At 44.7% G+C, this 26282-nt stretch overlaps 2 protein-coding genes across 5 annotated transcripts in view; one reads left to right on the top strand and one right to left on the bottom strand.

Annotated features, from left to right (window-relative positions):
• Positions 1 to 12965, bottom strand: part of GRB2 (growth factor receptor bound protein 2) — a 54635-nt gene extending 41670 nt beyond the window's left edge. Inside the window, exon 1 of one of the 2 annotated variants that reach the window (XM_082066849.1) lies at positions 12942 to 12965. The gene's annotated coding sequence lies outside the window, so the exon portion shown is untranslated. Of the gene's footprint in view, positions 1 to 3994; positions 4166 to 12941 lie in introns of those variants that run through there. The other variant, XM_082066850.1, reaches the window with a different exon arrangement.
• The window catches only part of TMEM94 (transmembrane protein 94), a 46666-nt gene continuing 31615 nt past the window's right edge, over positions 11232 to 26282 (top strand). For 2 of the 3 annotated variants that reach the window (XR_014185500.1, XM_082066847.1), the window contains exons 1-2: positions 11232 to 12376; positions 17686 to 17812. Coding sequence is in view for 2 of the 3 variants with exons in the window: in XM_082066847.1 (XP_081922973.1) it covers positions 17789 to 17812 (24 nt within the window). In the remaining variant the exon portion in view is untranslated. The remainder of the gene's footprint in view (positions 12377 to 17685; positions 17813 to 26282) is intronic. The other variant, XM_082066848.1, reaches the window with a different exon arrangement.

Genomic DNA, 26282 nt, shown 5'->3' with positions numbered 1-26282 from the left:
TAATCTAACTCCAGCTACATCTGATAGCAGAGAAGCCAAAAGATCAGAAAAAAAAGTCAAGTAAGATAGACTGTAAATTAAAAACCACCATGAGCACCCTCTGGAGAACCAGCAGAGAGCTGGTACTTGTCAATGACAATTCAAGACAGCAGAGATGTGACAAACAGCAGCGAACCCACGCACCTGCTAATTCAGTCTCTGTGGTTATGGCCCAGAAAGAGCCCTCCTATATGCAAAGGCAGCAGATGGCAACAGTATTTTCTCATTTCAGAGGAAAACCTGCCTTACATAAATGCAGTTCAGCAATTAACATGCTTCTATTCCACAAGCCCCATGTTTGCCCAACCTCCAGCTCTCCATAAAGAATAACGGAGCTCAAGGCAAACACCAGAACTAAGGTTTCTATCCCAGGAAACTGGCAGAATGAGAAGAGGTATTTACAGGGTTTACCTTGATCAGTGGACAGGGCTCGGGGTTTTCTTTGGTGCTCCTACACCATTACTGAAATGTCAGCAAGACTGACACAGCTGTCAGCAGCCACGACAATCACACAGAACAACCTGCCTGTGCTACTGGAAAGGAACATACTGGATCCAAGCCTTGGCCCACACGCTTAACTAAACCCAAAAAGCATATCACCTTAGCTACATTCTGATGAACCTAAAATACTAAACTTTAGTTTCAATGCTGATTAAAAAAAGCATGTCTTTCTGATGTCAGTTGTCCGCACTGGGCTAGCATGCTCAAACAACAACAATTTTCCTTCACCAGGAACACTTTCCCCTTGCCATCCCCTATTGTGTTTGGTTCATTATCTCCTCATCTTTCTAACCTCTTTTTTAAACTAATGGTATTTATAATTTTCTGCAATATTAAAAAGCAACATGAATTACTGAGTATGAGGCAATGGAAAATGCACATATTTGTTCAAGCATGCTGTCTACATGTCCTGTATGTTTCAGGGTAAACATCATCAGTTTCTGTTCCTTCTTAAAGGATAAATATCACTGGCTAAAACCTGGTGTTTCAAACATCTACATTTGAAGATATGTAGCATTATATGGGCATGCTTGAAAAGCTAAAGTTCCAAACCTAAGAATGCACAACTTAAAGAATACACTATAGGCTCAAGACACCTTTAAAGAAAGAAATTACTGCCAACGGGTGTTTATTTCTTCGGGGTACACAAGTACTGCTACCTAGTACTACATTAGCATCTAAGAAATATTTTTTAACTGAAGGAGTTAATACCCAGCTTTCATAGAGAAATTAATGCAGCATTCCCAAGACCTATACTGGCATTTTCCTGAGCTTAGCAATAGCACAATGTTGGGAAATCTTCCAGCACAATTCAAGATGAAAGAGATTCATCACACAATTTTCTTTAAACGTGCATTCATACTACTAGCACCATGATATAGTCAGCATTTAAAGGAGTGATGTTTCTAGGTAACAATACTAACAGCTGCAGCGTAGAACAAAATTTTAACCATCATGACTTTAGGCAAAAGTGTAACTGAAGTTCAGGCACAAGTTACACGTAAATTAGGGAAAAGCTTTGAAAATATTAAACCCAGATACTTACACAGCAAATGCCAGAAAAGGTAAACTTAGAACATCAGTTCCCTTAAAGTCATTCAGAAAGCATTTGCTGTTCACTAATCTTATTTAATAAGTTCTTACAGACAGTCAGCCACATAATTATTAAAATACAAACAAACCCACTGGACAACAAGGGCAAAAATAAACTCACTGGGGAAGTGGCCTGTGCTGGGTCCCTGGCCACCGAGAGCACAGCTGTAGGTGTTTGCTTTGGGCAGAGGGCAGTGAAACAGGAGACCCTGCAAATCCTACAGCGTACCCCAGCTCCACAGACTTCAAATGGAGTAATGAATTAACAGATATAATATTAATGCAATAAATACACTTCACAAGAATTATAACATGATCTTACTAGAGAAATGACTAAGATTTCTCAAGAATATCAGTATGTTTTTCACCTCTTGCCTTCCTGTGATTTGGGGCAAGATACTTCTCTTGCTCTTAAAAGATCTGGGCAAGGTGAGAGGCAGCAAAGGCAGCAGATGCAGCTAACAGTAAATTTGTATTAGCAATACAGAGCTGCAGTTCAGGACGGAATACAAGTAATTATGAATACAAACCTCCCTGCTGTAGCCAACAGGAAACAATTCTCACGTCCTTTTCAAAAGATATTTAAAAAAACACAGAGGCAAAAGTAGGGGTTTTTATACTGCTCTTACAAACAGCATTTTTTCTAGCAAGTGAGAGCTTTCTCATTGTACTCTTTCCACTGTTTTACTGTTCTTCTGTAAAGTTACACAGGCAGGAACAGAAGAACAGACAGTTTGGGAAAGTCAAAGTGAGGGAAGAAAGAAAATACATTCAGTGGAAGATTTCGCAAAGAATCAGATCCTAAGCTTCATCAGCTGTTATAGAACAAAACATTACTAAGGGTGGTGGAAAGAAAAATGTGTGGATACATCATGTGGAAGACATGCAGAAATGTGAAGTGTCAGGCTCTAGACAAAAGAATAGAAAGAAAAAAAATCATAAGAGCAGAGTACCCATTCAAATTAGCCAAATAAGGAAGTATAACATAATAAACTAGCGAAGTAAAATATAAATTAAGTTGTCAACATATAAAAGCCAGAACATTCAGGGTCATAAATGTTCCCCATGGTCTACTAGCTTAGTATGTTTCGACTTCCTTAAGCATATCTTGTCAGAGGACGAGTCAAAATAGCGTTTAGGAAACTAAGCTACAGTACAAAGCACAGACAATATTTATCAGATCAAATCATTTTATCAGGTAGTAGGAAACTGCACCTCTGACAAAATTTATTTATTGCTACTTTTTTGTTGTTGTTGTTGTTATTTTAAACTGCATAAAGCAGTTTTAAAGAGCTTGCCTGGTATTGTGAAATACTTCAAACACTACATAACTTGATCAGCATAAGACATGATAATAATTGAAAGGCCTTTTATCGGAACAAATTCTGAATATCCAAAGTTTGCCCAGAAAATTATTACCAACAACAGTGTGTTTGAACAAGATCAACAATTTGTGGCCCTCCAAATTTTGGCCCTTAACCAAAGGCATTTCATAATTTTTAAAACAAGGAATGAACTTCCCTAAACACTATATTTATCTATGAATTGCTCCCCCAGTTATTAACTGTGCTACAGAATATTTTTCTCTTCAGGTTATAAAGGAGATGTCTGAGTCAGATGTTGTGGGAGTTAACAAGACTGCATCCTTGTCTTCTACAGATCATTTGAAAGTATATTGGCAAGTTAAACCTTATACCACAAAACCAACAATGAATCTCAAGCAGGAAGTTCAGAAGAGAAAGAAAAGGCTGGAAGAAAAATGTCTCTATCATAGCAACTCACATTTGAAGCAAGACCCAAAGGTCTTTGGAGAAAGAAAGATATGGATGTTAGCCTGCCCACAGGGTATTCGCAACCTTTTAACCTTTAGAAGCGGCCTGAAGTTACAGAACTCTTCGGGGAATGCTGAAAACAAGCCCCGAGAACTACCAGCAGCCAACGCTCCACAGATGGACGGCAAAGCGGGAAGCGACCCACGACTGACACCCGCCCGGGGGACCGAAGCACGGAGAGCGGCCCCTGACAGTGAATGTCGCCTCTCCACCCCAGGACCCCGCCGCACCCGCCCCGCGGCCCGGGAAGGCCGGGGCCCGCAGCCCCACAGCCCGGGGTGCAGGGGCTGCGCGGAGGCGGCTCCCGCGGAGCACACCGGGGACAGGCGGAACGCGCCAGGGGCCCAGGCCGCGGCACCGAGGGCCGCCCTCCGCCGGGGCTCAGCGTGCCCCCCGCGTCCCGGCAAGGCCCACGGTGGGCAGGGGAGCGTGGCCCACCGGGAAGGGCCTTCCCCGCGCCACACCACGGCGGGTGCTGGGGGGCTCGGCGCCCCCACGGCCGCTCTCCATACACAGCCCCCGAAACTCACCGCGCAGCGCTGGGGGGCGCCGCCCTGCCCGAGGGTCCTCGCCGCCTGCCCAGCCCCACGCGGCCCGTCCCGGCCGCCCCTCCAGCGCCGCCTCGGCTGCCGCTCCTGCCCCGGCCCGCGGCGCCCCCCCCGCCCGCCGCCTGCTCGGCCACCGCCGTTCCCGCAGCAACTCTCGCGAGAACCGCCCTGTCAGCCGCCCTCCACCGCCCCGCCCACCGCGAGAGAAGCGCCTGCGCGCTCGCCTGGCCGGGTGGAGGGCGGGCGCTCCCCGCGCATGCGCAGTGCCCGGGGCGGCGCAGAGCCGGGTTTGCTCCGCCCGGGGCCGCCGGGCAGCTGCCCCGGGGCTGGAACACCCCGGGCACTGAGCGGGGAGGCGAGGGGAGAGGCCGCAGCCTTGGCAGCGAGCCCTCCTGAACATCGCAGCAGCACGGGCCGAGCAATATTGAAACTATATTAATGCCCATGGGGAGGCGGCTATGAGTACAGGCTCACAGAATCAATTTCAGTTGGAAGAGACCCTCCGGATCAACGAGTTCAAGCATAACCTAACCTAATTCTAGCACTAAACCATGTCCCTAAGAACCTCATCTAAAAACGCCTTTTAAACCCCTCCAGGGATGGTGACTCCACCACTGCCCTGGGCAGCCTGTTCCAATGCCCCACAGCCCTTTATGGGAAGAATTTTTTCCTAATATCCAATCTAAACCTCCCCTGGCACAGCTTGAGGCCATTTCCTCTCGTCCCATCACTTGCTACTTGGGAGAAGAGACCAGCACCCTCCATGCTCCAACCTCCTTTAAGGCAGTTGCAGACAGCGATAAGGTCTCCCCCTCAGCCTCCTTTTCTCCAGGCTAAACAGCCTCAGCTCCCTCAACTGCTCCTCATCAGACTTGTGCTCCAGGCTGCTGGAGGTGAAACCACTTGGGGTTTGAGCAAAGTGTTTGCCTAATTTATTTGTGCCTCTGCTTGTCTGTAAGACAAGGCAGTTTGTCACATCATGGAGAAATTAATTTAGAAGCTACCTGTAACTACGAGGGAAAACTCCAGGCCAGCGCTTAAGCTGAGCTTGTCTGGGCACTGAGGGGTGTGGAACCACTCACTGAACTCCGAGAGCAAAGAAAACACTTGCTGGAGCCTTTACTCAACAATTACCATCCCTTCTGAGCACTGAGAAAGGCACCCATGCTGTAGGGAAAACAAACAAACAGTGTGAAAACACATTGCAATTAAAATATGCACAGAGGGCAAAAACCAGGTCACACAGGCAACTAATTCCAGGGTTTAACTATATGACCCTCCTAACATTCTTTTAGCTTGAAAAGACCCTAATTACAACATAGAGTAAAACAGTTGCTTAGGTAAATATCAGGCCTCGATTCCTTGATAAAGGCACTGAATAAAAAAAGCTTTCCTCTGGCTCTGGAGAGCTAGTTTTGAACTAGAGGCTTTCTACAAGTGTACTGCTCCCCAGAAAGGATGAGCCAGCTCTAGGGGTTACTTTTGGTTGGTTGTTTGTCTTTTTTTTTTTGTTTGGGGTCTTTTGTTGTGTTTTTGATAGGTTGCTCCCCATTTTTTCCCCCTGCTGAGACAGGGAATGTGGGGTCTAAGCACAGCAGGTACCACAGCACCAAGAAAAAAGCTGCAGAGTTCACAGGCTCATGTAAATTCAGGATTATTCTGGACAAGGCTTGGGTTCAAGACTGCATCTAAGCTGGGCATAGATAATTGATGTTTCATTTTATGACAGAGATGCGTATTTTCAGCCTTGAATTAAACCCACTTTCTTTTTTTAAATAAACCATCACACTGTTTGCACTCTGCAGGGGGAGTGTCATGGTTTCATCCATACCAAGATTAGAATAACATCAGAATATATACTGCTATCTCACACAATCTGCCTTACAAACTATGTTCTGCAAACATTGCCTGCTAACATTCTCATTCTAAATGCTTAAGCAGCTTGATAAAGATTCCCCAGAGGTTATTTTTGGACAACATTTCTGGTTTAAACCCTTAGCAAGATCATTTTGCCCTCCTAATAGCATTGTACTTAAAGGCTTTTAACTCATTCCCAGATTTGGGTGTTGGGGGAAGGTGTGAATTCTCCCCATACTTCATTCAAAAATTGGAAAGGGTGGAGAAAAACAGCTATAGGAGTTAAGGATGTTACAAATGTTTCAGACGTTCTTTCTGAGGATGCAGAAGTGATTCATCTAGGATGACACCAAGTGATGAAATCGGAGCTAGATTCCCAAATCCCTCAAGTCCTCCATTCTTGTTCTTAAAACAGGGTTACAGAATCTCTGGTTTCATGTATGACCTCAAAATGAGGATTAAGAAGTTCTTAGTAAGCCCTCTATAAGTTAAATAACATCTTCTCAGAAAAGTTATAGCAGCTACTTTTAGCTGGACTTGAAAAGCCAGCTATGCTAACAGCTGCCAGTTGAATGATTGCTACTTTAAGAGGCTGCAGCTGCCCGACTTTAAAAGGGCAGTCCTAGAAAAATCAAACAAGCAACACATTTTAGAAATAGCCAAGATCAAAGTGTTATATGAAAGATATTCCTGATAAAGGAGTTGCTGAGCTCTACTTGCTTGCAAACCAATTAATGGAGAATGTTCCCCCAGCTTGCAAACAAGTTAATGCTTTAGAAAAATACACAAGTTACTGTGCAAATACAGCGCAGCTTCACTACAGCAAAAGCTGAAATCCTGGCATAGCTGTAAGCAATGGTGAAAAAGGCAACTGAGACATTGCTTTGCTAGAGGATCTATTTCAAAGTGGGTTGGTTTTTTTTTTGGTCGTCTAGGAATAGCTCAAGTTTTCTATAACAGTTTTTGATTATAAAATATAATCTAAGATTAGCTCTGAGTGTTTTAAGAAGTACTAAGGGAAGAAAAATCTTGGTGTCTGACATTTCTTTTGGATGCCTTTTGAAACTTCTCAGAGCACTCTGGGAAACAAATATATGTTTTTTGCTATTAACACAACAAAGGAATATTTGTTAAAAAGTGTATTTTTGTGTAAGCAGCCACTCAAGTTTTAAAATTGCTGCTTTGATTATATATATTAATACTATGTTACTGAATAAAGACAATAGTTACTGATTACATTAGTGGAAATGTTACTAAAAACAAACTGTAGTGATAATACAGGCTTTATCTTGACACAGTCTTTAAACTATGCTCCACTAATGTCAGTGTCCTTGCAATGGAATTTAATTATTGCAGAAACTTTTACATTATTAGGACTCAGAACTCCTACTGCATGTCCTCTAAAGACTGACATTTTCTAGTGTTTTGTCACAGCAAATGCATGAACTTAGTGTACATAACTAACATAATCATAACTGCTTCTCCAGATGAGCAACTCTGGCATGTATTAAGAAACACAATGTACATGTTCCTAATTTTTGTCACCATCTTGGTGCTACTGTCTGCAGTAAAAGTACTTCCTTGTAGGGCTGATGCAAGAAGCTAAATGCTAACCAGGAAGATATTCTAAACTGTTTCTTTTCATTCAGAGAAATAAAGAAGTGACCTCTCGCTCCCACTTGCTGAGAGCATCAACACATGCAACTTCAAAGGTGGTTTTGAAAACTAAGCGTCAGAGCTTAAATTGGAGCCCAGGGGCCTCTGCCTCAAACAAAAGAGCAACTGGGAACTATTGGGAGAGCTATTGAACTTAGAGAGGGTTCATAGTCAGAAAATATTTGCTCTAGCTTTGATTCATATCTGTTCTCTCCACTGGCAAACACAAGTTAAAAGCTTGTGAACTGACACAGTAATGAAAGAAGGAGCTAGTGTGGTCTCTATCTTTTGCGTGCATTGTGAGGAAATTTATCTATAGCAGAATCTTTCTGGTGATGGTGCAAGACACAAAGAGCCCAAAAAGCAACTGTATCTCAGGTGAAGAAGCTGCAACAAGAAAAATCCAAGCTGGAGTGGAAAACAAAAGCAATCCTTAATTTGTAGCTGTTAACTTGATGCAAAGTTGCATAAGGCCAAATTATTTAAGGCTTCTCATCAATCAAGAGGAAAAATCTAACATCCGAATACTTTCGATACTGTCAGTATCGAAGATAAAATGGGGTGGGTGTAATTCCCTTGAGCATGAATACAAACCGCTTGGTGTTTGCTGGAATCTGACATCACATGCCAGGAACCTCTGGCCTTGAGCAAGTCCCTGCTCCACCAGCACTGCTGTTCCACACGCAGATCACCTGCATGAAAAACTTCCGAAATGTAAGCAATTTCTTTACAACGATGGGGCTTAACCACAGACAGAAGCTTTCTTGCTAGAGCCCCCCAAGATGTCTTCATCCTTTCTGTAGTCCTCACATTTGTTCCTAACCCTACTCTCTTCAGAAGTGAGAATCTGCAATCATCATTAACTACAATACACAATTGCCTGTTTAAGGAACTGTTGCAATGATTTCTTTTAAATGGCATCTGGCACAACAATTTACTAAAACACATCGCTACTGTGCATCTTTCTCCCTCTGGTGCATTTCCTGATTTCAAAGAATTGTAGTGATCTTGACTGGCTCAACACCTCTGAAGATGCTCAAAATTTGTGCTCAAAAATGATGCACAAAAAATGTGATTCTGCATTGCATAGCTGGAATTCAGAGAGTATAACACCATGCATTATCACAGCTGTGTATAGGCAGCCTGATGCACCAGCCAAGAGAAAAAGCTTCCTCCCATAGAAAACAATTCAGACAATCTGCTATGGAGAATGTAGAGTAGATGTAGGTAACTCGAGATAGCCCAAATCAATTTTCTTGCAAGCTGCAAAGTTAGTGCCCTAGCACTGTTCTGACAGCTGTAGGGGAACTGATCTGCTATATACCTCTGTCTGAGATGAGCAGGAATAAAGTGGGTGCGGCAAATAGGGGAATGCCAGGAATGTAGGCACAGCAAGGAGGGAATGCTGGGAATGGGGCTGTTGATATTTGTTGCATTAACATCACCTTCTGGCCTTTTTCTTCTCACATCAACCCATGTTGGCCTCAGTGTAATAATCAAGCCAGTGACATCAGCCATAAAATCCAAAACTAGATTTAAACATCTAGTAAATGAATTAGTAAGCTTGTCTTGAAGCAGAAGTTGCTTCACCAAACATACCTGATGCAACAAAAGAGCAATGAACATGACATGCTCTAGGAACATGCTAAATACCTTAAGAAAACCTAACATCTAGGTGCTAGTCTTAAAGTCAGGCCACATGGAACAGACCTGCAGATACTACTTACAGACAGAAAAGGCAACGAGTCCCCGTCATTCATAATTAAGTATTAAAATGGTCACCAAACCAGCTTGGCCCATTGATGGACTGTACAAGGCTTAACTGGTGTTACTAGTTTCTCTAAAACCTTAGTTCAAGATCTAGGTTTCCAGTCTCAATAAAGGATTTCCCCACATGCCTGTATCTGAAACACTGTGGGACAGCACCAATTAGAGAATCAGACAGCAAAACTAAGGAAAAAAAACCTGTCCAAATTTATTTTCCATGTCTATTCTTTTGAGAACAGGATAGTTAATGGCTTGCACAACCACTTTGCTGTATATTGACTACGTAGTTTCATTTTAGTTTGTAGCTTTGTGTGATAAAGGCAACAATATCAAAGGGTTAATAGGTCTATGCACATTCACTTGACATAAATATCCGTATTCTGCAAATGGGGAAACGGGCATAGAGGGCTTGCCCAAAGCTATACAATAAACCAACACCACTATGTTCAACAGCATTAGGAACAGAATGCATCGCTCTTAACTCCCGAGCCTTGCTGTAACCATCAGCCAGCTCCCGTTGCTCAGAAACCCTCCTCCTGCTCTGGCTTTCTCACATGCATATTGAAATGTTATCACAACTGTCTGTTTCTGTGAATCTGTCCAAGTGCAGTAAATAAGTGTTGGTGCTTGTGACCCAGACAGAACAGCTGATCCACCAAAACAGCCTCACAATTTTACCAATTGCAGATCTCAAGGACACTTGTGAAGGAGCTTAATCACCATGTGAGGCAAACAGGGACAGTTCTGACTTTCATAGACCAGGAGACAAGAAAAGTTTGCTTAATTTCAAAACTAGCAGAAAAAAAGTCCAAAACAAAACCACCTTACACTAAAGCTGAATGAACCAGGAAGAATGTAACAAAAGCAGATTCTCTTCTGTACCACATGTGTTTCTATGGTCACAAAGAGAAGCAAGGACAAGATTGTTATAAAAATGACAGGAATGTTAGGAAATGCTGCTCTACCTGGGAACTGTAACAGCCATTGCTGACATTAAGAAATTAAACAATAAAGTGATTTGGCTGGGGTCACCAGAGCTGCTTAAGCTCTGAAAGAAATCTGTAAAAGGGAACCAGATCCAACTACAGTGTGCCATCTCCCTTTCTTTAGTACAAAAGGCTTTCTGCTTTCTTCTCACTCCCAATTCAGTCATCTGCCATTTTCAGGACAGCTTGGAATTGTCAGTTCAATTACCTTTCAGTTCAGAGAAAAACAAAGCATATGCTGTTCATTACTAAAAGGCAGAATCTCTCTCTTCTGAGGAAGATATCATCTCACTTATTTTTAATTAAACATTGAATTATGTGTATCTCCCTTATTTATTGAACAAGACACAGGACCTAGAAGATAATATCATTCAGCTAAAATGAAATACAGTCTTCCTTTCAGCTTTGGTAGAAGTGTTGGCTACGCAACTACTACTTTTAATTAAGACTCAGCTTTTCTATCCATTCACAGGGAATCAGTGTCAGAGGAAAAATAATCCAGACTCTGGATCTCTGTTGAAGATGTATCTTTACTCTGACCTTTTATTTAAAACCTTATATTAATTAAGTGGGTTTTACTGGGGGTGGAACAATCTAAAGAGGAACTAACAAGGTGCTCATGCAGCACTAAACACAACTCATGATGTTTTTACAGTACCAGTAACACATTTATACTCTTCCCCTTCCTTGTACTGTCTCTCAATTACACCATAAAATTCCACAGAGCTGCTATTTTATTTCCTTCTAAGACCTTCAAAACCACTTCGAGTGTCACTCAAGTGTATTAGAGTTGCGGTGGGGGGGGTGTGTTAACCAATTCTAGGGAATTGTTCTGGACAAGTAGCTCAGGAAAAACAGTTCTGTGGCCTTCATTCTCACTAAAATCTAGATTCCATTCAAAAGAGCTGAAATGACACTTGTAGAACTCCTGCACTCTGTATGTATGCAGCCACTGTCGCAGACTGTCGCAAAGGAGTATGGAGTACACTCCTAAAATTCTACATTCACATTCAAAACTGCATCTGCAGGGAAAACCACGCAGTGCTCAAGTTCTTTGTACCATTTATCACCGTAAAATTTCAAACAACTGCACCAGGCTTTGGCATCTGTAGTTTGGCACACTAATGAATATCAGTTCTGTAAAAAAATCTCACATGGGAACTGTTGCATCACAGCCTGGGATAATATAAGCTCTACAATGAATTACAGGAACAGGAAAGGAATTAAAACTAAGAGATGTGCATCTTCTCTATTTAGCCAGTCCACTATGAATTAAGAACATAAATCTCCGTACACAGAGGCACAGAAGTGTGCCATCTCTGCCTCACACCTCCGATTTCCTTTCCGGACTCTGCAGTGGCTTAGATTTCTCGTTAGATTACCGGCTCGGTACGTTCGGGTGCTTGCTCCTGCCACGGCTTCCTGTGCTTCTGGTACCCAGCCTGTGCAATCGCCTCACAGCTCCTCAGAGACTTCCAGTCAGTTGGTTACTCTACAGCAAAAGCAGCTTTTCGGAGGGAGATCTGCAGGTGTCACCCTCCTCTTGCAGAGGCACAGCCCTGGCAAAGGGACGCCCCTTGTCCCTCACCCTCCCTTAACCGGGGCACCCAGCGCGGCCTGCTTTTGCCAAAGGGCTGGAGCCTTAGGCCACAGGCCGCTCTAGGGCTCTCTCCACACCCCCGCGCATTCCCTTAACCCCCAAGTGACTTCAGTGCCCCTCAGCACAGTCTCTCCGACGGCACCTCGGCAGCCGCAGGGTGATCACCGCTCCGCCGCCCGGCCCCTCGGGCCTGAGCCGCCGCTCCTCAGGGCGCCCAGCCCGCTCGAGCTCCCCTCAGGGCCAGCCCCGACCTGCCGCCAGGGCGGATGCTCAGCTTCGCGCGCCACCCCGGCCAAGCCAATCACCGCGCGGCGTACGGGTGGCCGCGCGGGATCCCACCAACCAGACACGGGCTTCTTGAGGCCGCCCCGAAGCGCCACCGCGGGTCCCCAGCGTCGTGGCGTCCCGCTTGCCAGTGACCCTGATGGCGGCCCCGGCGGCGCGGGGGAAGGCCCGGCGGGCGAGAGGCTCCCCCGCCCAGATTGCCCGGCGCGGCTGGTGAGTACTGGCCGAGCGGCGGCGGGGCGCGGCCGGGCTCCTTCCCGTCGGGGAACAGGGCCGGGCGGGCCCGCCGCTCCCTCAGCGGAGTCCCCGCCTCGGCCGGGGGCTGCTTGCCGTGGCGGGGGAGGCCCGAGGCAGAGCCGACAGCGGTCCCGCCGCGCTGCCCTCCCCCCGTCCCTCGGGCCGGGATCCCGCGCAGCGCCGTTCCCCTCAGACACTTTCCGCTGGCACCTCGCCAGAGCGTTACCTAGCGGCTTAGGAGGGAAAATAAATTATGAAAAGACCCGAAAAAAAAGGCGCTGCCACACGTGGTAGCGGCTCAGCGCGCCCGGCGGGGCTTCTCCCCCAGCCCGGGACAGGCCCCGCAGCCCCCCGGGCACCGGGCCAGGGAGGCCGGGCCGGGCCGGGCCCCGCAGCGCAGAACGAAACCGGGAGCTCCAGCTTCGTACCCCGCAAGAAGGTTTATAGGGATGGTCCCAAATTCTGACAAAAGTGCCCCAAGTGTGTCCAGACCCCTTGCAAGCTTGGATAGCAGCCCCGGCTCAGCCCCTCCCGCTCCCACCTTGTCGCAGTCTCTTGATCAGCAGTTCACCTCATTGCACCTCAGGCCGCCACTTGTTCCATTTCCAAAAGCTGCGATCCGTGTTCTTGGATTACACTACTGCTGTTTGTGCTTTGGAAGCTTTCTCCTGTCAGGATAACACAGGCCATTATTGATAAGAAAAGGTCTGAAAATCCCAGTTAAGGACCCCATTACATAAAGCACAAGAAGTTTGTCTTAGATGATACTATCTACCCAAAAGATAGCTGGAGAGGAACAGAAAACTCGCAGACAGGAGCAGATAGCGTTTTAGTTACACATTTAAGACTCGCTGAGTTTCCACGGAAGGGCATCTTGTGCCACAAGACTTCAAGTTAGTCTTATCAGTCTTAAAAATTACCAACATAGCAGATGAGCCTAAGCACCCATCCGTCTTCCCGAGACAGCTACCAAGTAGTACGTATTTTCACATTTTCTGATAAAAGGAAACTGCAATGGTATGCTTGTTCAAAATGCTATTATTTCTGCCAGCAGTTGTAAAGTTCCTAGTTGAACAGACAGCTCATACACAATGAGATACAATAGTACGGCAGTGCACGATCTCCATGAAACGCTTTGGCTTCCTTAGAAACTCAAGTTTTACACGAACTGTTACTTAACAGCTGCTGCACTGCATTAAACTACACGGCTTGCTCAAATATAGCAAAATTTGAATAACCTAGCAAGCAAACTAGATTTATTTCTAAGAAGCCTGCATATTACAGACACATATAAATAGCTACACTGTGCTAGTTTTATGCACTGTGTACTTTGTTTAGAATAGTGCTTCGTATTTCTTGGTTAACTCAAGCACATCAAAACACTTCACATAATATTCTTCTTAACTGTAACCTTTTCAATAAACATATTACCAACATTTTTTATCTGATGAGAGGATTAAGATATTAGCGCTTTTAGCCTAGGTCACAAAACAAATCAATGTTGCTACTGCAAGTGGGAGCAAGAAAACAAACCTCCTTCCTCTAATCTCCGTATTACAGCTTGTAACTGTTTAAGTCTCTGGATCTTTGAGGCCACCCTGGTTTCTGCTGGAGTCCTACCCAACCTGGCTGCTGGAGGTCACACCAAACACTGCAGGCACCATCATCCTCCAGGCAGAAGGACAGCCCTGAGGAGGGTGGTGGGTTGTGAAGTTTTATAAACCCTGCAGCTGGGTGGGACTGGCCAGGAGCAGGGCCAGAGCTGTGGGGATTGGCCAAAAGTCAAGTCTTTCTGCAGGGCTGGCCAAAAAGAGAGTCCTGGGAGGGCTTGGGCAGTGTTGTTCTGCCCCCAGGCCCCCAAAGAGTGGGGTTTGCTGTGGGTTGGTTGGGCTTTTAACACCTGTGATAATGTGTAGGATGGTTTGTACACCAAATAGGGCACTTTGGATCTCTGTCCAGAATACTTTTGAGTGAATAGTGGAGAGAAGTTCTTCAGGAGCTGCAGAGAGCTCTTGTGTTTTCCTTTTACAGTAAAGTGAGTCAGCTCATGGCCCTAGACACAGTTAGTCATACAAATGTTCATCATAAAGCTTCCATGAAGCTTGTGAGAATACCAAAACACACAATCTACTGAACTGATCGGTGTCTTTTCCACATAAGAGCTGTGCTTTACTTTGCATGGATGTATAAGCTTGATCTTTTTAATGGTGTTCAGGTGCTGGGTCTGCTTGGGGGAACTCCCAGAAAACACCTTCCCATCAGCGTGACATCTGTTCAATGGCAACACTGGTGCAAGAGTGTTTTTGCCTAGATTTACTATAAATTACTATACAGATAACGCCCTTGTTTATAAACTGAAGGGAAAAAGCTGCACTTTTACCTGTGAGTCAGTGTACGTCAGCAAAAATTGATTTGCTAGAGGCTCCTATAATTAGCACTGACTTTTAAATTTTATTTTAGACTGTGGTCTTCTAGCATTTTAGGATTTTTTTTAATGGAGGTAGTTATACAATCCTGATTACCATAATAAGCAATATAATGATGATAAATGACAGCTATCACTTTTACAGTTAATTCTTCCATACACTTGCTGTAAGTGTTTTAGTTGTCATTTAAGGCATCATGCCACAAAACAGATGATGTCTCATTGCTCTGCAGAAGCTGGAAGGGTGATTCAAGCTTTCAGAATTCTACCTTTATTGCATTTTTCACCTTGATCCAGACTGAATACATGCTGTGTTTTCTGTGGCAGGCCTAGAAGTCCTAAAGTAGAAAAGATCAAACAATCTTTTAATTCTCAAACGCTACTTATTTATTTATTAACCAAGAAATGAAAAATGAACATGGCAAAAATCTTTCAGATTTACTATACCTTAATTCGAAATAGCATTAGTCCCTGAGAAAACAGTAAGGTAGACTAAAGTAGTTTGATCATTATTTCTGTCGTGTTTGTCAATTACTCCTCAACTCACCAGAACAAATTTAAACCAAAAATAAATGTGTTCTTTCAGTTGTGTAGCATCTTGTCCTACCAATCTTAATCTTGCAAGGAAAACGGTGGTTTGACAAATGCATCAAAGCAATTTCCTACTCGCCTTCTCCCTCCTTGATGCTCAGCTTTGATTTTAAACCACCACTGTCCTTTGAAATAAGTCTAATGTGCAAGTCCTGTGCCGAAGAAAGAAAGAAGGAATCAGAGATATTTTTAACTGGAAAGCTCACAGCAAGTGAAGTTTAAACAAAAATTAATTTCAGCCCCAAAATGCACACCTGGCAGTTGGAAGACAAACCTTTAAGTTCATTTCAAGTTGAATCCTATTCCTGATTCAAGGTAGAATAGATATCTCTCTCTAATTCCTCTCATTTAGCAAGAGAAACGGGGCCTGTGTGAAATACAGTCCAGATTCCTCACGGCTGTGCACAAATGAGATACTTGGCCACTGCTGAGTTGGTAACACTTAGCACATACACAACACTCATTCAGAAGATCTCACTTACTTTACAGATACTAATAAGCTTACTTCACAGTTTCTCTCTGAAGCAGATATGCTTACCTCTATCTATAATCTAGTGTTCAATAACCCTAGGCAGAGAATGTTTATCTGGCCTGAATTTTTACAACTTTTTCCACAAGCAGGTACTGAAGCCAAGCAGTGTGGCTGCCAGCTCCCTTGCTGTAATTATTCTGTGCTCAGTGAGTCTCAAAGCAATTCACAGTGTCACTTGATGCACCTTTGGAAGCCTAAATATCAGCAAATGTGCCCATGTTGCAAATTAACAGGCAGACATCAGCTACTTGTGAGTAAGAACACCATATGGTTCTGCTGATATCAAAACAATCAGCCCTAATCGAAGCCATTTTCTCCAAGGCAGCCACTTTTTTGGTTATTATCTGTTCCCCCGTGTTTCTATTCTTGGTGACAGATCAGGCTTCTGTTCTTGAGGAATTCACTTTTGGCAGCAAGTAATGTTCAGACTCCCCTTCATTTTTCACAGACTGATCTATGTTGGGAATTTTCAATAAATAGCATGAAAGCATCAGTGATTGAACACTTTAGGGAAACAGTATCATTAGGTTGATTTATTTTTCTCCCTAAACGCTTGCAGCTTCAGAAACACATTTTTCTTTCCAGGTGTCTATAGATTGTGTAGTTACCTGATCTTTCTGTTTCGCTAGTTGTTTTTATAAGTTCTGTAGGTAATGTATTATGCTGTGTTGTTGGTTAATGAATTTCACCACTGATACCTCATACTGATGTGGCAAGGTTTGGTAAGTTGGTGTGCTTTGAAATCCTTAGATTTCAAAGGAGGATTTGAAAGCACAGTATTTGTTACCTATATAAATATGCTGACTGCATAGGACAGTGTTATTCAAGAAATGATTAGGTATAGGTAAGTTTGAATGGGCCCTTGTAAAGCTCTGCTTCTGCTTCTCAAAAGGATGTTTCAAACACTTGTTGATACTCAGATCAAGCTACAGGACTTACTCTGCCCTCAGGGCACTTCCAAACAGAAACAAGGTTGAGGTGATGGGAATGTATTTTTCAGATTTGAAAAGGTCTGGGTCTCAGGTACACACAGGAACCCCAGCACTGAACTTGTTCATTCTTATAGATACAAAATGAAGATATTCTAAATGTACATTGCGGAACTCTCCACATAGCTATGGGATGCCTGTTGTCTGAGGTCGGCGTTCTGGATTTTCAGAAAGTTACCTTGCTGTTAGTGCTAAAAATAAAGAAATTTTTAAAAAGGCCTAGTTCCCTTGTCATCTGGAATTGCTTTTATGACTTCTGGCCTACCTAAAGGTGGTCAGATACATGCTCAGATCAGCAGCGTTGCATTGTCAGAGAATGGATATGTCATTTGGCAAATGGAAGAATCATTACTGCAGGCGCCACTGGAGATTAGCTGGACAAAGCTTCTGGGAGATAAGAACAGCAAGACAAATAGCCGTGGGTGACAGCGTGCTCCAACACCTGGTGGAATCCAGCGCATTGTCAGCTTTTTTTGGAGGCGTGCCCAAAAGTGCATCAGGGCTGCAATAATACTCTGAGCTTCAGGGAACTTAAGTCCTGTGCTGCTGCCAGTTTTGAGGGGGACTTAAGCTTATGCGATCAGTTCTGAGTAAAGGGACGGTTCATGTACTATCAGAAGCACTTTCAGCTCCCCAGTTCTCCTTTGAAAGACTGATCCTGTCGTTTGAGATTTGTGAATTTAATCACTTTCTTGTCACAAAGGGAGTGATGTGGGGAGACTGACTGCTTCCATTTGTGTTTCCACAGATGGTGATGTGATCAGTGTAGCCCAGCTCGTCTCTCCCTAGCAGCCGTTCTCCCCTGAGGAGCAGTCCCCTGTTGCTGGACATGCGTATAGAACCGCATAGCCATGGACCTCAAGGAGAAGTGTCAGGTAGGTTTCATGAAAAGGATCATGCCCAACTTACATCTTGAGTCCTTTTAAATGTCTTTCACTATTTTGGATCAAGACTCGCCATTTGGCATTATTATGTGATGGTATCATCCATGGTTAGTATCGAAGTTGAAAGTTCTGTCACCTGCGCATTCTAGGTGGTTGTATCAGTAGGTAAGTCCTTTGCAGGCTGGGACTGAGGCACCATCATGGAACAAAGTAGGCGAAGGACATGCTGTCACATACGCTGTGTCTTTCCTGAGCTTCAGTCCCCTGGCTTTATTTGAGGGGCTGAATTAACTGAGAAGATTTTTTAAATAAACTGAGGTAATGAAATCATCTGAGTCCAGTTTTACTGATGATAGGTGTATGTATTTCTTGGGCAATTGCGTGTCTTTCTAGGGAGTGATGCAGGATAGTAGTTCTAGATCTGGTTTAGAAAGTGCCAGATAGGTCTAGATATTGTATGGAGGGGCAATCTGTCTCTTGCTCTCTTGACATGCTTTGAGTTTCAAAGAAAAAAGAAGAGAGGGAGATCATCATAAACAGCTGCTATAGAAGCTAAAAAGACATATCTGCTGTGGTTGACAGGAAACTGTAAACTTGGCATGTTTTACTACCTCCCAAAAGTAAAATTATTTTTATCACTCCAGTGTGCAGTCTGCTGGTCACTTACGTTTCAGCAGCCACCTAAGTGTTAAATGTACCCATCACTCAAAAAAGTGAACTGGTCTCAATTCTGGATCCCAATCAGAAATGGGACAGGTAGTTCAAGACTAGTGGAGAACATTATACATGCCAAGCTCTCATCTGGTCCTGGTAAGAAAACATTGTTGGCTTTCCTTTTTGGTGTTTCTCTCTCCAACACCCTGTAAGCTTTATCTGCCAAATCACGTTTGCTGTCTCTGTTATTCTGCGTGCATCCCTTTCTTGCTGTTTTGTTTACAGTGTTTCCAGCATCAAGAAGTGCTTTTGTTCATTCGTGCAAAGTACCTGTTAGCTAATCAGCTGGACTCAGAGCTGCTCTAAAAGATTACTGCAGCAGTGTAAGTGACTTAAAAAGCACTGAGTTTTCCACATCGACTCTTGCACTCACCTACTAGATTTCTTATTTGCTGGGTTTTTGGTCCGGGTTTGCTCATGCCTGAACCTCTCGCCGCTGGTATGCTCAGAAGGCGTGTCTGAGCTATGTTGGTTTATATCAAATTGCTGTATTGCTATGGAGGTAACATTCCAATGAGGATAATTATCTATTTATTCTCTTGTTAATGACATCATGGGCTAATCTGGTATTGATCATTTTAAGAGATGATGCAATTACCATTCTGTTCAGGAGTGTGTTCTGTGTAGGATCTGCGAGTGCCCGCTCTGGCACTGCTGCAGCCATTGCAGAGCACAGCGAGGACACTTCCATTGTAGGTCACTATCTTTGGTTCATTTCTTTCTCAGATGACATTCTTCATTGTACAACTCAGGAAGAGCGTATCGAATTGCTGGACAGGCAGCAGCATTGATAATATTGTAACAGACCTTTAAAAGGCCTGTTAGGAAAGTGTCCTGCACAAGGAGACTACGGGGGGAATCAGGGTGTTCTGGAGTCTTAGTGTCTCTTGATTTAGTCAGGTTTTTTCTCTCTCCTTTTTGAATGGGGATTAAAAGTGAAGACAAGAGATCTTCACGCTCTTTTCAATAGGAATTTTAAAAAAACATAGATTTGTACAGCTGCATTTGACAACTTTGTTTGGATTCTGAGGAAAGATGATGGTTTTATTCTTGTTAGCAGTATATCATTTGGTGTTACGGAGTTTGCTCCTATTTTATTTCAATACTGCAGATCCTTGTTTCATCCTCTTTCAAGTGGAATCCATCTTCCTTTCCAAAGTGAAGAACTTTGCTGATAAGGGAACAAATTAACCTGCCATGTAACCTCAGTAGTAAATTGATGTGCTAGGTTTATTTTAAAATGCTAAAAATGCAATGAACCCATGTGAAAACGTCAGTCTCAAATCTAGTTGAAAGCAATCTCTTTGCTCTAATATATGTGTGTGAACGAGAGCTGGCACTCCCGGAACAGAAGATGTGCTCTGAGCACTGCTGCAGCACAGCCGTGTGTCACTCAGGAGATGAGAGCCTTGTCCTCTGGCTCCAGTCAGCTAATACAGTTTCATTGTCAGAAATGGCTGAGGATCAGAGTTTGTCAGGTGTAACGTAGGCTGCCTTCCAATTTTTGCCAGAAGCCAGACACTGCAAAGAAAGGCAGAGAGTATTTTAGGAGCAGTGCCAAAACCTTAAATTAAATGTGCTGATATCTTGTTCTTTCCCCACTTCTCCTGACTTTTTAATTTTCTGTGTATTTCTGAAGTGAATTTAATACTTGTGAAAGGTGCCAGAATCCCTGCTCCAAGACCCACTCAGCACATACGAAGACAGACAGCAGCATTGATTGCCACAGCACAGCGTTAGGCTTGTGAGTTTGAGTTACTTTAGATGTAGGCTGCATTTGCAGCAACACCATCTGTTAAAAATGATTGACATAGTCCATTCCGCAGTTACCAATAACAACTGAGCTGTGTTATCCCCGGGTAATTGCTGCGCTGTGGATGCGGCACCGTCCCTCCTGCTCTGTGTTCGGGGAGCCCATGCTGCACCCCACAAGGCTCCAGCCACAGCATAGCTGGTCCTGAGCTGTCGTGTTCCGGGGTGCCTGACAAGAGCTGCACTGAAGAGCAGCCCAAGTCTTTTGCCTCTTCTCGTCTTGCCAATAACTATTTTTATTCCCGTTGTTCTCTAAAGCCTCAGCTCTTCTTCCAATGGCTTTTCACAAACTGATCCTTTTTCCATGGGCATCTCTCATCTATGCTGCAGTTTTTGTGTGGGTCTCAGTCCCTGCCTTTATACTCAGCCTTTTATTTCCAGCCACAGTTTTGTCTTCAGAACTCAAGTTTACAGCTTCTGCTCTGTCATTCTGTTATTTAATGTACAAATGCATGTCCAGATGCAATTTATGATACCAGCTGATATCAGAAGGAAGCTACATGATACAAATTACTGCCCTACACTAAACATTTCAGAGCAAAGTCTCTCAACAGTGGGGGTAAACAAGAACAAGCAATTTGATCCATTTCCATTTGTGTTCATGACCCAAGCTGGAGTTTTTGGGGTGGAAGAAAGTTGTGTTGGGACCTCTTAACTGCATGAAGCACAAAGGTTATTGCTAGTATTGCATTGTCACCAGCCAGTTGATTTATTCATATTCATTTGAGCCTCCTGAAGGTGCAGAGCCATGGGGGACAGATCAGCAAGGACTACGATAAGAGGGGGTGTTAAATGTATGTTGTGTGAGGGTTTGTCCATTCTTACCCCATGTTGTTGTTGATCCTTTCTTTTTTCTCCTTTTTTCTTTGTGTTGAAGTGAGTAGGTGAGTAGGTGAGTAGTTTCTTAGCAGGAAAAGAGGAAGGAAGGAAAAATTGTGCCATTAGGACATTTTGTTCCTCTGTGCGGTTTAAAATTGTTGTCTAGGAAACAAAATGCCCTACAGAAGGATGAAGGATGTCTTGCTTCTTTCTCCCCCTGCTTTCTCCTGGAGTTACATTAAATGCACTTGTCTGCTTCCCTTCAGCTTTGGCTTTAGGAGCTTTGTGAGATTAAATACCGATGTGTGACTCAGTGTCAACACAGAGGTGATAACTAGACCCTGCATTTGGTTTGTTGTAAATATCAAGACCTCTTAATCGCTTCGGTTCTGGCTTTAGACACAGAATATGGGCTGTGCCTGTTTCAGGAAGGAAAGGCAGTGAAGAGCTTGGCCAGGGAGGGTCGGCAAGTCCTGACACCTGTACGTGGTCTTCAAAGCTACATAATATGCGGAGACTGGAAACCCTTTCTGTGCCCATCTCTTCCATTCCGCACTGGCCAGCTGTAATCCTTGGCAAGCTATTGACGTGATTCTCGCCTGGAATGAAAATAATTGGTTTAGGGATTGCTCTGCAGAACTGGGAAGCCCCAGACAGAATTAGGACAGCACTGAAATAGGAGCTATATAAAAACCCACTTATAAATGTGCTTCCATCCAACAATGAGAAGGCAGCATTCCTGTAAAAGATGAGAGTGAGAGAGAAGGCTGTGCTGGTTTTGTGGAGTCATCTGGAAGACTCTCCTAGATTTATGTAGGGGAGTTAGGATTCCTGGGGCTCTGTGTTTCAGTTTAGTCTTTTTCCTTGCCTGTTCAGGTGTTCCTTCCCCTGTAGTATATTTTATAGCACTTTGTCCTGTCTAATTTGCCATCTGCCTTTCCACAGACCCCTGTCTGTCAGCACCAACCCTTACAGTGCATGCATATGCATCTCTACAGGCAGGGGACCCAGGGACTGTGGCTGCGTCGGCTCCATCTGATGAATGGACCCTTCTTACAGACATCTGGTGCTATCCTGGGCAAACTTTCTTCTCCCTCTACCTTTTTTTTTCCCCTTTTCTATCCCTCATCCCCCACCCCCATCCACCGCCCCCTTTGCTGGATCTGCAGCGTGACTGGAAACAGGCTGAATTAATCAGCAGACTGGTGCTTCACTCTGCTGCTTCTGTCTCATTCTCTGCAGCGCTGGGCTCTGCACAGTCTTGCTCTCTCTCCCTCTTTGCTCTCTCATTTTCGGAGGGCAGCAGCACTGCAAGTTGCTGGGCAAGTGGCACAGGAATTTAGCCCGGATGCTCTTCAAGCAAGCGGATCTCTGGATCCCCCACCAAGGCAAATGCCGCAAAGTAAGTTTCTCTGCCTTAACATTTAAATTCAAAATGGCTTTCCCTCTCTCCCTCCCCAACCTGCATCTCGCCTGATGTGATGGTGCGTGAAGAGCTTTGAGGTTTTAGGGAAAGAGGTTATGGCAGGACATTAAACAGTGAATGATGAGTTTAGCTAGGGACCGGCTTAGTGTTGGAGGTAATGGGGAAAAAAGCTCTTTTTTAAACTGCAGATTTAGCCCTAGAACCAACAGGAGGGGGCAAAAATGATTTTAGCTGCTGACTCCTGCTTTGCTGCCCCTCTGCTTCATGACTTAAACTTGTCTGTTTCTTCTATGGGCTTTGATCTGTAGCTGTTGAACCTCCTTATCCCTTTGAAACATCTCACTGTGCACCTGCTCGGCTGTATCAGAGTTTTAGCCCCCAAAGTCTTCAGATAAAGAAGTGGGAATGAGGAGGAAACTGATGGGGTGAACGAAAGATGTGCTGAAGTTGTGTGGATTTCTGGGCATTGCTGGCCTCTTGGAGGGAATTAGCATCCTCTGGAGTGAGCTTTGCATTGGCATAAAGCAGTGTGCTGTGTGTTGAAGCCAGAATAAATATGGACCTCTAACTGCTCTCTGAACTTGGAGGAATACTGTAACTGGATAAATTACAGTAATTAAAGCTTGGTAATTGCGTAGTACAGGTGAGCTTCAAAGCACTGCATAAACACAGCCTCATTGTGCCAGCAGCCTGGTGGGGCAGGTAACCATGGCTGGGGATTTGCTGCTGCAAACAGGACCGAAGAGACCGGCTGGGGAATGTACAAATGAAAACTGGGCTGTTGCCTGGGGAGCGGTCACCTCTTTCTCTGCCGTTCAGCTGCTGCTTGCTGAGGGAGAAGCAAAGCACTGGGCTTGCATTACCCATATGGAAAGGCTGATCGTGCCTGTTGGCATCTTACTCTGTGCTTTTTGAAGGGCATTATATTTGAATGTCATTGTGTGGATTAAAATGTTCACACCAAAGTGCAGTGGTGATTCAGACAGCTGATCGGCGTTGCTTTGGCCGGGTCTCTCGGAGATCTGCCTGCCCACAGCCGTGTCTCTTTGCAGTCTAAGTCTGCAGGCCCTGTTAGTGATGAACTGCAGGGAGCCTCAAAACCAGCATCCACACTGCGGCCCCACAGGCCCCCAGTTACCAAACTGGGGGGGCTCTTTTGTCCAAGGGCCAGGGGAGGTCTGGACTGCCTTTCGTGCTGATGCTACAGATGGAGGAAGGAGACAGCTCTTGACTGTTGCTCTGTCCATTAACTTGGACACTGCTGTGCTGAACACTTTCCTTGTTTCTTTTGATTGGAGACCACCAACAGCTAAACTGTGGCTGCCAAGCTCATGTCAGGTGGCATTTAAACCAAGTGTAACAGCTGCGTTCATTGTGCCTTCTGGTACCTTTCCCAGCATGTCCAGTTTTAAAGGCAGTGGTCCCTAAGAGCCACGATCTGCTTGATGGAGCTGCCTGAATCGTGCAGGTATCGAAGCATATTTTTTTTTTTCTGTGATTTCCAGTAGCGTTCAGGTGGGTTGGTAAATATTTCATCTTTCCAATGCCTACAGCTGATAAGGAGTTGGTAGTCCCATTATGGAGATAAGATACTAAGGTGCAGAGGAGCATCTGGTTTTCACAATGCCATGCAAAAACCTGTTGCACTATGTGCTTTTCCCTAACAGCCGTCCTGCAGATTACAACTCTTGAGGGCTGCGGTGTCACCTGCAAGGCAGAGGGTTGCAGTCATCCCGTGCTTACCTGGCTTCCATCACTGCGGCTGGGATCACCAGGGTTCAGCTTCAGAGGAGCCGCAAGTGCACTTAGAGGCTCCTGTGCTCTCCAGGCAAACAAGGAAGCAACTGCTCATTTTCTTCTTAAGACTTTTTCCCTTTGGGCATCTGCAAAACGAAGTGTAGCCTCTTAAAATGCCTCCTGGTACCCATCAGGGGTTTGATTTCACTGTGACCTGGAATTCACTGTCTGTTTTTTCTTTTTTCTATTTTTCAGAGGAAACCCTATGCTGAGGCAGCCGGGTGGGAAGGTATCTCACTGTTTTTTGTTTTGACCTGAAAATTAATCGATTACTCTTTGAATACAACTTTCCAAAACAAAGATGTGAACATTGACATTTTTATTAATGAACTGACACCCCTGGTGAAGGGCTTCATCACCCTGGGGTGCTCATCTCCTGTTTTGTGTCAGGAAGAGCTCTTGCAGCTGATGAAAGGCTGGAAAGATCCCTCTGGGACAGCTTCAGAGCACCTAGGTTTGCCTATAGAAAGGCTTACTTCAGGGTGTTTGAAAAACGCCTCATTTGCAGTTGATGACTTAGCAGGACAGCTCTTGTTGTGAAAACCTACAGCTGCCCCTCGCCAGGAGCTCAGGGTGGCTCTTCTTGCGTGTCCCTTTCATTCCTTGCTTCCCAGCACTTTCCCTCGGTGCTCGCCAGCAGTAGGTTATCTCAGTCACCGCAGGCAGCCTCTTGCTCGCATTATTGCAGCGTTTGCCAGGCTGGCTCTGCCCGCTTTGCCGAATGCTCCATGTTTTAAATGTCAGGATGGGTGTTGAACAATCCCTGCCCTCCCTGCCACACTCTGCCCTTGTTCTTGCTCACCTGCTACAGCAACCTCCTCTGTGGCTGCCCTTCCCTTGACTGATGCTACAGAAAAACAGTAACTCCTGTGTAAAGACTGAAGCAGGTGTGCAAGTATTTCAGGAGCCTTCCTGATTACCTCTGGATTTGCTGCCTTTTTCTGCTCGCTGCCTGCTGTGATGTGGCAGTTTCTGTTTCCAGGCAGCGTGTGTTGGCAGGTGTTGGCATTAAGTGCAGCTTTCCTCTCATTTCTTCTCTAGCTTTTGATGTATCCATTGGAACCAGCTGGGTGTCTAAGCAGACTTTGCTTTTCAAAGTCCTTCTTATTATTGCTGCCTTTCATTCTGTGTCTTTTATTTATCTGTCTGCTTTCCCTGTGTTGGAGAGGATGAGCGCTTTGTGGGTGCTTTGCCATGCTCCAAACACGCAGCACTCAGAGAGAGAAACCTTATTGTGTCTCTTGCTCCGTGTCGCTCACGGACACTCCTGTTTGCAGCACTCCTGTGGTGCAGGAGCATTTCTGTTGCCAGTGACACTGCCTGGCGTCTTCTCCTCTGGGACTCTTTGAGAGGCTCCTATGTTTAGCCCTGTGCTGATGTTACCTGGGCTGCTTCCAAGAGCAACACAGAACTGCTTCCTCTATTCCTAAAACTGACACAGAGTGTAAACTACAGCAGGATTATTTTTAGTTCTGTAAAAGTGCAGCTAAAGCAGCATTGCTAGATTCTGCTTGGCCAGAATTTAGTGTTTCAAATAGTCCCTGACAGGTGGGGAGTGCTTGTGGTAGATGATAATTTAAAGGGCAGCTGTCTGCTGTTCCTTGATGCCAACATTACAGTTTTGGATTGGACCATCAGTGCAAATGAGTCTGAAGCCCAAGATTAGATTCCGGTAAATGTTCATCATGAAACCACTCGGTTAAGGAACAGGAAGAAAAGTGCAGATATTAGCTGAGCTGCGCTTGCAGAGCTGCTGTGAGCAGGCAGCTCCTGGAGCAGAGCTGCTGCAGTTTGAGACCGCGGTGGATTTGGCTGAGCTGGGAAGAGCTTCTGGCTGCAACAGCAGGAACAGCTGCAGCTCCTGCCTGAGCTGGGTTTACTGGGACATGTCAC

Source organism: Streptopelia decaocto (genome assembly GCF_964273445.1).
Source record: "Streptopelia decaocto genome assembly, chromosome: 16".
In the NCBI taxonomy this organism is placed as follows: Eukaryota; Metazoa; Chordata; class Aves; order Columbiformes; family Columbidae; genus Streptopelia; species Streptopelia decaocto.
Note: the sequence above shows the minus strand (reverse complement) of the source record. Positions and strands in the feature narration are given on the sequence as shown.